We start from the raw sequence: 14,767 nt of genomic DNA, 5'->3' as shown, positions 1-14,767 counted from the left end.
TTACCATACAAGTTAATTTCTTTAGATTTTTCTGATTGCTTTTCCATTTATCCGTATTTTCAATTACTAATCAGCCTTAAACCAATCAACATATATTGAATATATGCTGAATTCACTATCATGACAAGAGGGCCGCACTCCTGCACAAAAAAAGAAAAAAATCCTGAATTTTCCATGCATGTTACTTTTTTTTCAATACGGTCTCTACCATCTTTACAGCTTATGTAAGATTCCAATTTCCCCTTTTTTTTTTTTTTTTAACTTCCTAGCTATAAATATTAACATATCTGCTACAGATGTATTTCCTCCTCTGTCTTCCCTTATATTTGCATGATCTCCCAGTTTTGTTTCAGCTCTTAATTTTAATTAACCGTATTTAATTAAAATGTTTTGTTAAAATTGTTTGTCCAGTTCATCTAGATCATTAAAGCATTCAATATAATCAATTTCTGTAGTCACACAAGGGAGTTCTCCCACAAATCACTCCTCTTAGGTAAAGATAAAGAAAAGAAAAGAAAATGAATCTATACATACACACAGAATACAGAGGTGAATCCATACAAAATTTGCATACATGCAGGATGTATATAAATTCTCTAAGACTTTTGCCTCAGAGTCTCACAATTTCATTTAATTGGCAACACAAATTATAGAACTTTTGCAACTCAATCTCATCTAAACAGGCATTTTAAAGATGATTGGCATATTCTGCAGAAGAAATACCATCCATTGAACCCATTTATAATAAGGAAGTTAAAGCAGAAAAATTTGAAAGATGCAAGCTTCATTTGTCCTGTCATGGCTCTATCAATTACAGGGTTATTCATTAAATGTAAAAATGCAGCTTTGTTCGTATCTGTGTTTTGGCAATTGTCACAAATAGTAATGACAAACTAGAAGTAGCTATAGTACTTACATTGGTGAGGTGAATGACTCCTTTAGATGTAACAGAGCAGCCCATAAAACCAACATACTGCAGCTCAGGACAGTGTTCAGCAAACGCTTTCACTGACTGATCTGTCACCTACAGAAAAAAAAAAGAAGGGGTGATCTGAGTATATACACAATAAAATCCATCTTTTTCTGAATAAAAAAAAAATCTAAGCTTTTTCTCAGGCAAAACATTTGTTAATAATTTTATTATTATCATATCAGAAAGTCTGAAAGAAAACATGAGGTACACATGAGGTATGCATATGCATCCATAGATAGAGAAGAAAGAAACAAAGATCATCCTTGAAAGACAGCAGGACCTTCTTATTCTCTTCCTCCAGAAAGAGGTGGCCAGAACGATGTCCTCTGAAATTCAAACATTACTGTTCTGTTTTTCTGCAGATTAAAGCAAAAGACCCTTCTTTTTGTCGTTCACATAATTATATGCAACCATCAAAGTACTGAAAAATTTCAGATATTGCCATTGTACGGATTCACACAATACCCATCACTGACTGCACTGAAGTTGAACTATACCATATACTTAAATTTGTATTCCATTTTTAAGGCATTACTAATAATAATAATAAAAAAGTTTTACTACAATCTATTAACCATTTTGAACTTACACTCTCTTGGCCTATTCCCACACAAAACTAGTATCTCATGGCAACATACAGTTGTATGCGACATCTGTGACAGTTACCAGTCGAATGAAATGTTACCTTTACTATTGTGATATATCTATTTCACCAATTAGTTTTGTTTTATAATTAAGGTTTTAAAATCAAATTCAGTACTATGAAGTGCCAGCTACCGCATAAATGTAATGCTTTGTAGGTAAACCAAATATTTAGAAGGATAACACTTTGTTAACATTTTTTCTTTAAGTACTAATTTCCACTACAAACATTTCCGTGTTTTCCTGAAGTTACAGATAAGTACAGAGTCCTAGCACCTCAATCACACATCACATTTCTAACTTCCAAATAGACTATTTTTCCTCTTTTCCACACTCATGCTGCTACCTATTTTCTATTAAATCTAATTGCTTGTGCCCTTACACGCAACGCTATACTGCAATTGCCCACACGTGACCGTCGTATTTGTTAAAATAAATACACAGGATGGTGTTACTGAAGAACACAGCAGAGGCAAGAGTTGATCCCACAATATGTTTTCTTTACTAAAGCACTGCAAGCAAACAGGGTTCCCTCTGAAGCTCAGCAACCAACCCAAGCACTTGCATGTCCATGACAGGGATCCACCAATCCAGGTGCTGATCTTTGTGCAGAAGCCCCTCACAGACAGAAGGATAAAGACTAACGTCAGGGAAAAGAGGAGGAGAGAAGGAGGAGAGACAACCACACTGTAATTAATAGTTTTTGGAGCTGTTCAGAAGTGGGATATGGGCAGGCTTTTGAATCCACTGAGTGCTGTTTTGAGATATAGTTGAATTTCTGAATTCTAATTCTTGACCTATTTAATTCTATTCCTAAACATTCAACAACTATAGAAGAGTATAAAATTATCGTGAGTACTCTTAAAACATCTCCACACCTTCCTTTTTTCGTTTTAGAGCAGTATGCATTCCCAATGCAAATGATGGCAATGCAAAACCCTCCTGTGATTCTGGGACAGAACGTGTACTTCCCAGGAAAAAAGCACCAGCAACATCTCACTGGGTCTGGAATCGTAAAGACCGAAAGCCTGAGGACACTCTGGGTTTGCAGGGATGTCTTCTTGATTTAACCGGACTCGGAAACTGTACAGGTTTTGAGTTATCTAGTGCACGAGGGAGCCTCAGGTGAACTGAGACCTCAAGGCCCAGCTCTGTGGCGGCTGCGGGGCGAGCGCGGCGCCACAGCCCGTGCAGGCCGAGCGCCCGCCCAGCTCCCGCCTCGACACGGGGCTCAGGGGCGAGGGCTGCAAGGAGGATTTTAGGTACGACGACACATCCAGGTGCTTCCGGGCTGGCGTTACCGGATACGGTGAGACGTCAAATGCAGTTTTAACACAACAGTTTCTCAGCAAGCAAAAGTATTTTAGTTGCATGCCTGATAATTACAAGCAGAAAATACACCTTGGGGGCTGGGTACTTAGAAACCAGTGAAATTGAAAGGGAGTTCAAAGGAGGGGGAACAAACTCAGGTAAAAATGTTCAGCCAGAAAAAAAAAATGGGTAGCGATCACCTCTTGTTTCTATAGACCCATGTCACAAGCCTCCTTCCTTTATCAAGGAACCAGTGTATGAGATTTCTTCTTTGCTTTCCCTCTGACAGGTGTAGATCTCTACACAGGCCTTTCAGTTGAGTCAATAGCCAGCCCATTTGGGAAGATTTTGACTAATGACGACTTTGACAAATACTGTTAGAAATCAAAGTGTGTCGGATTGGCTCTGTTCATGGCACCAGGGGACAGTAAAAATGGTTTCTAAATGCTCAGGAAAGTTTTAAATTTAGGCACAGAGAAATAGAAACTCAGTCATTTAGCTTCTCTACAGAAAATAAAAGAAATCTCTGTATAGCTAATGCAATAGGAGGAGTATCCTGTTATGATCTTCCCCACCTCTCTTTACAGAGAATTTGAGTCCTTCCTTTCAGACAGCTTTGCACCAGCTGGTAAGGAAATGCATTAGTGAGCAAAGAATAGAATAAACATCTAAGATCACAAATCTACTGTAAAACTGTAGTATCAATAACTAAATGACCAAGATTATAGACTATCAGCATTGAATAGCTGGGAACTGGCAGGGAAACTTTTCAACGTTTATTAGACGTTCAACACCTCCTTGGTCGGGAAGAAGTTTTTCATTCTCTTTGTATACCCTGCAAGTCTTAAAATTTTCCAGGTTTCAAAAATTATTTACTATCTGCCAAAAGTAGTGTGGTATTACCTGAATATGCCTTACATTGACTCTGGTAGAAATAACAATTTTAGACAGGCATTTTGCTATTGCAGACAAATACTCTTACATTTTGGCTTATAAATAAATAAACGAGCGATGCATTGAAACTGTTGATGCCTTTAAGTGCTGTTCAATAATAGATCTTGTTTCTTTGCTGTCAGCAAGTGAAACGCCACTAACTGCAAGAGTTATTTTGATGTTTTAAAAAGAAACCCTGTAAAAAAGTTCATAATCAGAACCGTAATCTCACAAGCTGCAATCTTTACTATACCAATATAAGAAGTATATAATTTCTTTTACAGCTCCATTGTCATTTATAGCAATTGATATTTTAATATTATGGTGTTCATCCACTCATTCTGTAGCAGCAGTCACTTGATACTTTATTTAGTGAGCTACTCTTAACATATAACCACATTCTCCTCTGATTGTGTTAGTGGAGAAGAATACATGTATTTTTACATGTGTATACACACACCTGCTGCTTCATGAGAAGAAAAATTGCTTTTCATGAAAAGAATATTGGATATGAAGTAAAGTAAGATAGGACACAAAGTTAAGAGGGCAAATACGGGTTACACAGACAGCACGGGATATGAAGTTGAGAGGGCAAAAACTTAAAATCGGTATTTTGGCTACTTGTTCTCATTTTGTCTCAGAGGAGTAAACAGGTGTCGTTGGACTTTGTTTATAAACACCACAGAGCACTGTGTAGCTAAGTGCATTGACCAGTGGTTACTAGATCTTATTTCCAGTGATTGACATATGCTTCCAAAAACCTAACAAGACAATGCTTGCATGTGGAAGTAATATTTTTCATCAGACTTATTTGTACAGCAGGGGGAAGAAAGCAGACAAGTTTCAGACAGATCTAAAATGGAAGCAGAGCTAGGATTAATTTCTAAGACTGAGAGCAACTACTGCTTATTCAGACTCTGTTCTCTTTTATCAACTACAATGTCATCATCACTTATATACTGACCTTACCCGCCTACATCCTTATGCAGGTGCACCAGCTATTTCTGTGCTGCTACAAAACATTTTCTTTCTAAATGAAGAAGTTTAAAAATGCCTAAAATGCTACTAAAAAGGCTTATATATTTTTAATAAATATACATGCACAACATTTGAAATTTTATATCAGAACTCTTGTAGAGGTAGCTCGCTGTTTCTGCTAAAAACAAGTCCCAGAAACAGTAGTTTCCTCCATCGTACGAGGTGTTTTATTCTCCCAAGGGGTGACCTATTCTGCGCAAAAAAAGCACAAGGCAAATTTGGCATAGCAGGCGTGCAGTGATTATGTAATCTTAACTCTGTTGCCAACATGTAACTGTACAGTTTCCTCACAGATCCCTTCCATTCAAGAAACAGGAGAGACATATGAAATGTGAATTATAAATATGGCTTTTGGAAAATATTTTAAACAGAGTTATGACCAACAGACACTCAGACATACTACAGAAACAGATGAGATTTAGATAACCTAAAACAGACCTAGACCAGACTACCACAGAAAATATACTACAGTTCTACTAATATGACTCCTGTCAATAATGATACAGAAATCCACAGCTAATTCTTTTATAAATCACAGTAGTGTTCTTTGCGGAATCTTTAATAATTGGATTGTCTTGTCGACCTTCATTGACTTTCATTCATCCTGTCTTGCTTGATGTTAGTCTTGCTTTGAAAAAGTAATGTAGGATGATGAGGAGAGATTTATAAGTTATGCACTAAAGCATTGTGAATGGGAAATACATTGGTCTGGAACTAATGGTGCGGATTTTGTTCCTATTAAAAAGATCTATGATAAGTGAGGTAGGGTTTAATCATTTTCTTTTTATGTATTGCAGCCTATTATATACGAATTCCAGTTCTGCAGTGTTTTACAGGAATTCAATATTTCGGCTACTCTGCACTAGATTCTATAAGTATTAGTTTGTTTTACATTCTATTAAATAATTCAAGTAGCAAAAAGGAGCAGTGCTGAGGCAAAAATGATAATTCTACAAGAAAGTTGGAAGTACAAGAGTAGAAGCTACTGAAATTCCAACCATAAAACTTAGAGAAGCTGATAGAAAAATAACTGGAAATGAATGAAGTGTCAAGAATATAAACCTGTCCTCCAAAGCTGTGTTTTAAATGACGCAGTCAAACAAGGGGCATTTTCCTTGGTCTCTCTTCCCTCAAATCCTGTCCAACTCCGTGCATGTTGGAACTGACCATAACGTGCAAGATAGGCCAACGTGCACCTGATCCCACTCGGGCATTACCCTCCTTTCCCCTCCCTTTTTATTAAAACTCCTGAAATGCACTGACTTTGTGAAACACAGGCAATTGGCACAGAATAAAGGCATTTTTATTCAGCCCCCCAGCTGAATATCCAAGGTGATGGACATGCCCTTCTTCTCCCACCATAACACCATGAGATATCTCACAATAGGAGTATCTCTATCTAGTATCACAACACATGGGCAGGCCAGTCATCACTGCTGCATCTGCAGAAAGTCCCTAAATGTAACTAAATAAAACCCAAACATGCATGCAGTAATAAAATAGCTTGAGAGAAGCTGCCTAATGCTGGGGGCAACTTGACACTGGTTTCTCCAGCTGAGCTTGTTTAAAAGCTGCACTGCACTAAACAGCATCCGCATCATCAGCTTGCGGCAACGCAAGGTAAAAAGTTGCTGAATTAATTACACCTTGTCAAAGGATGAGGACGGAACTAAAGATGAGTTCTTGCAAAGGAATCATGATGAAGACGCACTAAGACAGATGTTCCCTCTTTGCCACAGAAGGAAAGATGATGTTCGTCACACCCAGAATTTATTACTCAGATTTTTAACATAATGAAGACACATAAAACACTCCCAGTCATAAAAAATAGTGTTGATTACAAAAGCAGGCGACATTAACCAAGCAGGAGCTCCAGGGATACATCTGTTTGGTTTTCCATGATTTTTATAGCAGTATTGTTTCTTTTCTCCTTTTTATTTTTTCTTTTCCTCCTATTAATTCTTCTCTCACACTCATCAGATTGCCTGGTAATTATGATAATATTAGCACAACAATGCTAACGTGCTACATTAAAAAATGTGGGGTTGGTTTCACAAGGATCTCTCACACTGTTGAATACAGCTCTCAGTTGGCGTTGGAATAGCTTATGTAGATAAACTCTATTGCCTCACAAGCTCAACCCGGAGAAAGGAGACTTCCTAAACGGTTCTCCCTTTATTTCTGTGTTTACCATTGGCAAGCGAAGTAAAACTCTCACTGCTTCTAGGCTATATCACCTCACAAACCGTCTCTTTTGGCTAACACCTTTTAAAATGAATGTTTTAAACAGAGGTTCAAACTAAGAAAGTGACCGGAAGTTCCACAGGAACTTAGGGAAAAATTTCTTGACAGTGAGGGTGACAGAGCACTGGAACAGGCTGCCCAGAGAGGCTGTGGAGTCTCCTTCTCTGGAGATCTTCCAAACCCACCTGGACGCAGTCCTGTGCCGCGTGCTCTAGGTGACCCTGCGTGTGCAGGGGGGTTGGACTAGATGATCTCTAGAGGTCCCTTCCAACGATAAGCAATCTATGATTCTATACTACAGACTACACTATAAAGACCAGTAAGCTTCTTACTATTAAACTAAAGCATACATTTACAATAACACACATCTTCCTACTCCAACTACAAGCAGGCCTTCTTTTTTTTTCCCCCCTCATATGCAATTAATTTCTTTCAACAGCAGTTGTCCTCAGGGAAGGCAGTTCCTTCAGTGCTTGGGGATGTGCAACACAGTCCATGCAAGCCCTTAAAAAAACAACCTCTTTTGTCTTTCTGTGGTGCTGTCACCACTCTCGTCTGCAAGGTCCCTCTAATGGAAGTAGGTGAAAATGCCTAATGAGCAAATTTCTTATATTACACAATTTAGATGAGCATGAATATAAAACTCAGTTTAGTCATAAACACACATATGTCACATACAAACACAAATATTAGAAGGTGGGATTTTTTTGCTTTCCCTCCCACAGAAAACAAAGGACCAGAATGGTGAAATATTTCTCTCAAATTTAAAATGGAAAAGGTTTTTGCTGGTGAAAAGTAGAGATATATTTTCTACTTTTCACGAGCTGTAGCTTAAGTGATAGTGCACATATAAGCTCTGACAAAGGAATTATTATTGGTAAACATGCTTTTAATTCATGACCTCTTATTGCAATCACAAAACATTGATATAAATACATAGATAATCCATCATCATTCTCAAGCATCCAGGGCACCCAAATTTCATTAGTCAACAGGAAGAAGGCATGGTTCATCTTAACTTACTGCCACCAAACATACAATTTATTTCCTCACATTCAATAACATATTTGGCTAAACTTAACCATTTCCTTGATCAAAAATTCAACAATTCTCAGTTTTAACAAGAAGTAAAAATGAAAAATTAGGCAAAGTGAAGAAATAGAAACATTTCCATTGTCTAATCTCGAAAAGAAACAATTTATCTGAAAAAGAAATTATCCTTTTTTTTAAGTACTTATGCGTGATGCTTAGGGTACTTCGTCAATCTTTTCACAAGACCTTGCAAACTTAGATTGCTTTCCTCCCATTACAAAAACAGTATTCAATATAAATGTGTAGTCTTTCATAAAACAAGTGCCTCTAATAGCAAAAAAACGTGTTTTGTGAGTGTTAACTGATCAATTTGTGTGAGCTTTTTGTTTGTTTGTTTAGAAAACAAGCACTGGAAATATTATTTTGAGGCCAAGATAAAACAAAAATTCTTGCACAGTACTTTCAGATGAATTTACGAACCATTTTATTTTATTTCAAGAACGGGTTGCTTGATACATATCCCACTATTAAAGCTGAAATGTAAACATAAAACACAGAGGCAGAACCTGGAAACTCATTCAAGTGAGCCTCACAACAGGGGCTACTTCATCTATGTCAACAAATTTGAAGTACTCTAGATTAATGCAATAACAAAAGCATGGCCGCCTGAAGCAGAATGCTGAAATTCAGAACTGTGACTCAAAAGTCCTTGCGTTTTGGCACTAATTCTGTGGCTGTCCCACCTCAAGATCAGAATTTGACATCTGCCTGGAGTTCTGCCCTGTGCACCCTGCTGGCTACCTTGATGTCCATCATGACAAGGCTTGCAATAGTATGACACATGGTAACACTATGACACTTTTTTCTTCTTCCCTTTTTTTTTGTCTTCCTAGAAAATTTGAGAGGAGGAGAGGAGATAAAAGATAGCACTGCTATCCTTTTCCTTCACCCTCCTCCATCAGCTTAGGAGCACCTTTCCCATGATATGAGAGGAGCATTTCCATAGTGGTTATTTTGCCTGAGAACTAGTGGGAGATGTGGTCTTGCCCACACTCTCGCTCTGTGGGATTGCCCTACAGGGCACGAACCAATATTCCCGTAAGTAAGAAGGAATTTTAGCTTACAGCTACAGGGTAGGCTGTGTGCAGGTGAGATTCCACACACAGTCCATGCCCCTTATGCTGCCCCTTATGCCTCCTCCTGGTTTCTGCAGATTCTGTCCTGAGGCACCTGACTGCCCTGGGCGCTGTTGGCACACACTGCACCCTTCCCTCCAAGCTCGCAGGCTCTCAGGTGTGAATCACTGCACTTCGCACCCTTTGCAGATGTGGACTCCAACGTCTCCTCTTGCACGTAAGGGCAGTTTTATTCTAAGTTTACTCTACCAAGCAATACTAATCCATCATATTTTCCATACCAAAAATATAAAATTAGCCTCTTTATGATTCTACTTTATTTTCTTTTCATGTATAGCCCTTACATGTGACAAAATACCAGGAGGCTGTAAAAACCTTAATACTTCCAGCACTCTTACATAAGTCTTCTAAAGTACCCGTAATTCATGAGCAGGCAAGTAAGTGCTTTATAAAAAGGTCAGTTTCATTATGATTTTTGCCATTTTAATTTGATATACTGTAGTTATAAACAAAATTTGTCCTAAAATTGCCTCCATCTCTCAGAACTTACTGAAAGCCTATTTATTAAGTTACTGGAAAAAAATTGTGGCTTGAGTAATTACCATGAAGTGACAACTCACAATACATATTCATAGATGAAGAGGTTTGATTGGTAAAGTGCTAAGAAAATGCAGTAACTGCTTCCATTAAATGAAAGGCAGAGAAAAAGATCACTACCCCACGGTTCTGTAGGCTGTCCTTCACACCCATGTTTTTGCAATGAAAAACCAACAGCAGTATTAGGAACTCACGTTTACAGCTGCCGTTGCAGCACTACTGCTTCATACAAACCAGAGGGCTCAAGAGAAAGAAAAACCGTAAATAATAAAAAGCAGACTTTTGCTGCAGCTTCTGAAGGAAAATGTACGTGCAAGCAGCGGTTGCGTTTCTGTTTCTATATTCAGTCAGCCTGCTCTCCCCACACTCCTCATGTACGTGCTCATTTCTTCCTTCCCACACAGCTCTTCTCCCACCTTTCCTCTCTCTTTCAGGCTCCCGCTGGAGCTGGCAAGGCTGGCTTTGCCCTCTAGCAGCAGGTTCAGAAAACCTGCTCCCGCTGGAGCCGCACACCGGGCTCCAAACACAGGCAGACCCTACCTAGAGACCCCAGAACTACGTGTTGGGCAGAGCGCCCTGCATGGAGGAGCCAGGTAGCCCTGCTGCGAGCCCGGGTAGCTCTGCACTGCCCTGGGGGCCTGCGGTACTTCTGGAGAGCAGGGAGAGCAAGCTCACGCCTGTCTGCAAAACCCTGTACGTACATGATCCAAATTGCACTTCCTTCTGTAAAACTGCTGACCCCCAGCTTTGGGGGAAACGTTTCCACCATTTTGCTTGAGTCTTCTCCTTGGAAGGAAGGTGCCAGGGACAAGAAGGCAATCTCTTGGGAAGGTAGGGGCAGAAACAAGGGGAACTACAGCAACTATCTCCCAGCACGCAAGCCAGGAAATGGGAGAAAGGGAAAAAAAAAAAAAGATTAAAATGCTGACTGCAGAAGAGCTCTGCAGCACATTCTGGTCTCAGAAGAGATCCCCCCTCGACTGAGACAGCACCAGCCTCATTGATAGTTTTTTTTTTAAAGGCTATTGCAATGGAAAAGTGAGCTGATAGTTTTCTTTTAAAGGCTATTGCAATGGAAAAGTAAGCTGCCAGAAATTCGGAAGTACCCTAAGGTCTGCGCAGCTCGGCCTGAGAAATAGTGGTAATAAGAGGGTTCAAAACAAGAGTTGCTACGATACCAATTTCGTAGTCAATACGCAGATGCTAAGCTTCCTGTGAAACAAGCAGGCAAAGCGCTGAACAGAGCCTGCACCTGTAGGAGTAACTTCCAGAGTGACTTTTACAAGGACAGCACAGCTAATAATCAGGATTCCAGCACTCTCTTGTGCTGGAGAAATAAAGTGAACTAAAGTGTTCTGAGTAATCAGCTATTAAAGAAAGCACCACTAATGAACAGAGAACCCATAAGAAATTACTTCACAGCTTGAGAACAACAGTAATAACCCGTAAGAAGTGTGCAAGTCAACAAAAGCAAGCTCAGTTCTTCACATTCATGACTTCGGAGTTTAATGGTTTAATACTAACACACTACATAACATACTACATTTTAGAAAATGCATCCTAGAAAGCTAGCCTTGTTCTAGGAGAAACAAATAAATTGATCACAACTATTAAGAACCACAAAGTTCTTACTGATGCTTTTGCTGTATTTTTAAAAACTGTTCTAGTTCAGGGATAAAATAATTTTTCTTTTTCAAGGACACTCTATTAAAGAAGGAGAATCACTAAGCAGGTATTAAGCTTCTTTGCAGTGCCTTAACTCTTCACAGTATGTCAAGCATGAAGCCAGGACACCTCGAAAAAGTTTCACCACTGAACACAGATATAACATGAAGATGACAGGCAAAAGAAATTCTTTACTTCTTACAGTTTAAATGATGTAATAAAAATAAGTTAATTACAAAGTCAGGCAGATGTTGCACATTCTAGCATTTTATTTCATAAATCTAGCATTCTAGCTTTATGAAAAGGAATACAAGGCTTAAAAATTAATGATAGAAAAATATATTCTCAATAAGTGAATACAAATATCTTGCATACAGAGAGGAGGAAATAAAAACATCTGCTAAATATCAGAATTTAGAATTAGAAAACAATAAAATATTTACTTATTTAATTGCAGATGGTTGGTGCCATTGTATTATAAGTGATCTAATGAGAGGCACATGAGAGCTAAACAGGCAAGTACAGCATCTTCGCAAGGGATCCAGGAAGACTAAGTTATGCTCAGTATACACATATATTTACAAAACATGCAAAGAATGCAAAACTTTCTGTGAATTTAAAATAATATCCTGACTATCCTGTCTTAGGCAGAATCTTGTATCAAAAAGACAGAGGTGTGCACATGGTAAGAAATAAATTCCAAACAAAATGTTTATTTCAGTATAATTTTCAATAAGAAAGACAAAAATACTTCCATGTAGTGCCACACAGTTCCGTGGTTTATTGGCCTGTCCTTATCACGTGGCTACATATCTTCAAAAGCCTGAGCTGCACCTCTGGTACTTCCGAGGGCAAAGTAATATTAAAACAATTCTCAAACGTCATCCCCTTTTCCAATCAGTTCTTCACCATTAAGAGAAAATGAATGGGCTGGGGTCTCACAAGAGTCCAACCTCCACCCATTTCGTGCCAGAAAATGAGCCCGTGTCAGCTCCATCGCTCATGCCAGGTATCAGCCTGTTTCCTGCTGGGTTATGGGTACCACAGCCATAGGAGGTGGGGGCAAAAAGGAGCATTCAACAGCTCTCCTGTTCATCCTAACAAAACAGATTGCATCTCCTTTTAAAATTTTTTCCTAAAGTCATCTGTTATTTTCAGTCCCCCTGCAATTCCTTCTTACACATTCCCATTAAAACAATGGGCTCTGGCAGAGTTATCTGCCTGATTATCCCATCACAAAGGGCTTCCAAAGGGATGAGAAAAATGTGTTATGTGTTATACAACTGCTTTGTGAATGTACTATTTTTTTTTCCTAAAACAGCTCCAATGTTGAGAAAGACAGAAGATCATGTTCACACACACTCCTTCCACTGCTCAGTCATCACACCTGAGAGCTATTCAACACTGTCAGCCTTTTGCTTTAATGCAGGAAGGTTTTAATTTCCACACCAAGGCGCTGTTTCACTGTGCTCCGATGACTTACGTATCTTCTGACAGTCTCTTCACTGCCCAAATGGGCCATTTCGGTTTTCTTGGACAAGTCTCTGACACAGGCACACTCTTGTCACTAAGCCCCACCATGGCCATTACCAGGGCAGATACCAGCTCTATGGTCAAATTGTTGTCACGGGAAAACCAACATGTTACTTCCTGCACACTGTTCCTTCAGCTAAGAAGTTGCACTCCCTTTACTCAGGAGTATGTAGCAACACCAATCGCTGTATTTAAGCTTCTGACTGAGGTTATGGTTGCTCTGTGGAAAGGTGGTATCAGAGAGCAGACTACCAACAAAATATTATATTTGGACGCAAAAATATTCAAATCATTTTGTTAACAGTTTTCAGGAACCGCAAAAGAGGCAAAATATTACTGCATGATACAGTCATTCAGTTCTTGCACAAGGAATTTCTTCAACTGCGAAAGCCCAGTCGGTACAGGCTGGGGCAGCATGAGGCCCGTATCCTGTGCGGGAGGAACTGCTCACCATCCCCACACACAAACACTCTCTCCCCATGAGGACAGCGTGAGCTCACAGGCAAGATGCGCGACAACTCAGACAGAAAGGCTTCAGCTTTGCTTGAGCTGTGTGCTGTGGAGGCTGCAGAGCATCCTGCAGACACTGTCAGCCCAAGGAGAAGGACTAGATCGAGGTTTGTTCTTACCAGTGCGGCTAAGAACATTTCAGCGTATCAGTGCTCACAGTAACATTTGGGGGTTTTGTTTTGCAGCTTATCATTTCCCTGCTAACAGCTGCTCCCTGTCCCTGACCCTCAACCTATCGCTGCAACATCTGCTGCACTTCACCTTCTCTCTGCCCAAATGCTACGTGCCCCATAATATTCCTTGGGAGCCAAATTCCTACATTTTGCGTAAGCCCTGGCATTATCTGGACAGCTCGGATCCCACATGTTAAAATCCTAGTGAAAAGTGTAGTCACGTATCACTTCTAGGCATATTCATGAAAATAATTTTTAAAGCTTATATAAATAATTACCAAAAGTTTTTAATCCATTAAAACTATAATCCTTATACATAAAGGAACAGTATGTCTACCCAAAAACCCAAATCCTTTCATTTTACCAACGATAAATATATTCCTATTTTCTGATGCAATCAATAATGTGGGCTTATAAGACCTCCTGGAATTAAATATATATTTACAGTTATCTACAGTGGTAACACAGGCATTGTAACCTCCAAGGCTAATATTCCCTCATACATAGCAAGAAGCTGCTGTTGCCGACAGAATCATTCAGAAATCTTCAGGGCAAAAGTAGGATATATCCCATGGTATCGTGTGTGTATTTTAGGATCCAGTACATGTGATTGAAAAAATCATCTTTTCAAAGAATAATGTAAACACTTTCTAACACAGAAATTAAACCCTTGTCACATTTAAGAAAGCCATGAAGCTACACAGTTCCTTGACATAGGCTTCCTTTGTAAATCTTTCCTTTGCTTTTCAGAGAGATCATGCAATTTTAATGAGAGGAAAACTGTTGTAGCAATTGGAAATGTAAATAATATACACATAGTACACCTACACAATAAAATCTCTACAGAAAAGGTATTGTTTTTTTTTTCCACGGAACCAACCTTGAGTATGAAAATTAAGCCCATTCACACGAGCCATGTATGAAATTACACAGCCAAAATGCAATACGGCTTCATGATACTGAAAGCACCAGCTCTAATA

The 14,767-nt window shown here is 39.1% G+C and overlaps 1 protein-coding gene across 1 annotated transcript in view; it reads right to left on the bottom strand.

The window, feature by feature from the left end:
• Window positions 1–826: 826 nt before the first annotated feature.
• FBXL17 (F-box and leucine rich repeat protein 17) overlaps window positions 827–14,767 on the bottom strand; it is an 80,322-nt gene continuing 66,381 nt past the window's right edge. The window contains exon 5 of the mRNA XM_088531370.1: window positions 827–1,024. Coding sequence (XP_088387496.1) covers window positions 827–1,024 — 198 coding nt within the window. The remainder of the gene's footprint in view (window positions 1,025–14,767) is intronic.

The sequence above is a fragment of the Tinamus guttatus genome, unplaced genomic scaffold (assembly GCF_059628265.1).
Source record: "Tinamus guttatus ecotype Peru unplaced genomic scaffold, ASM5962826v1 Tinamus_guttatus_pri_ptg000411l, whole genome shotgun sequence".
Classification (NCBI taxonomy): Eukaryota; Metazoa; Chordata; class Aves; order Tinamiformes; family Tinamidae; genus Tinamus; species Tinamus guttatus.
This window is presented reverse-complemented; position numbering and strand designations above follow the sequence as displayed.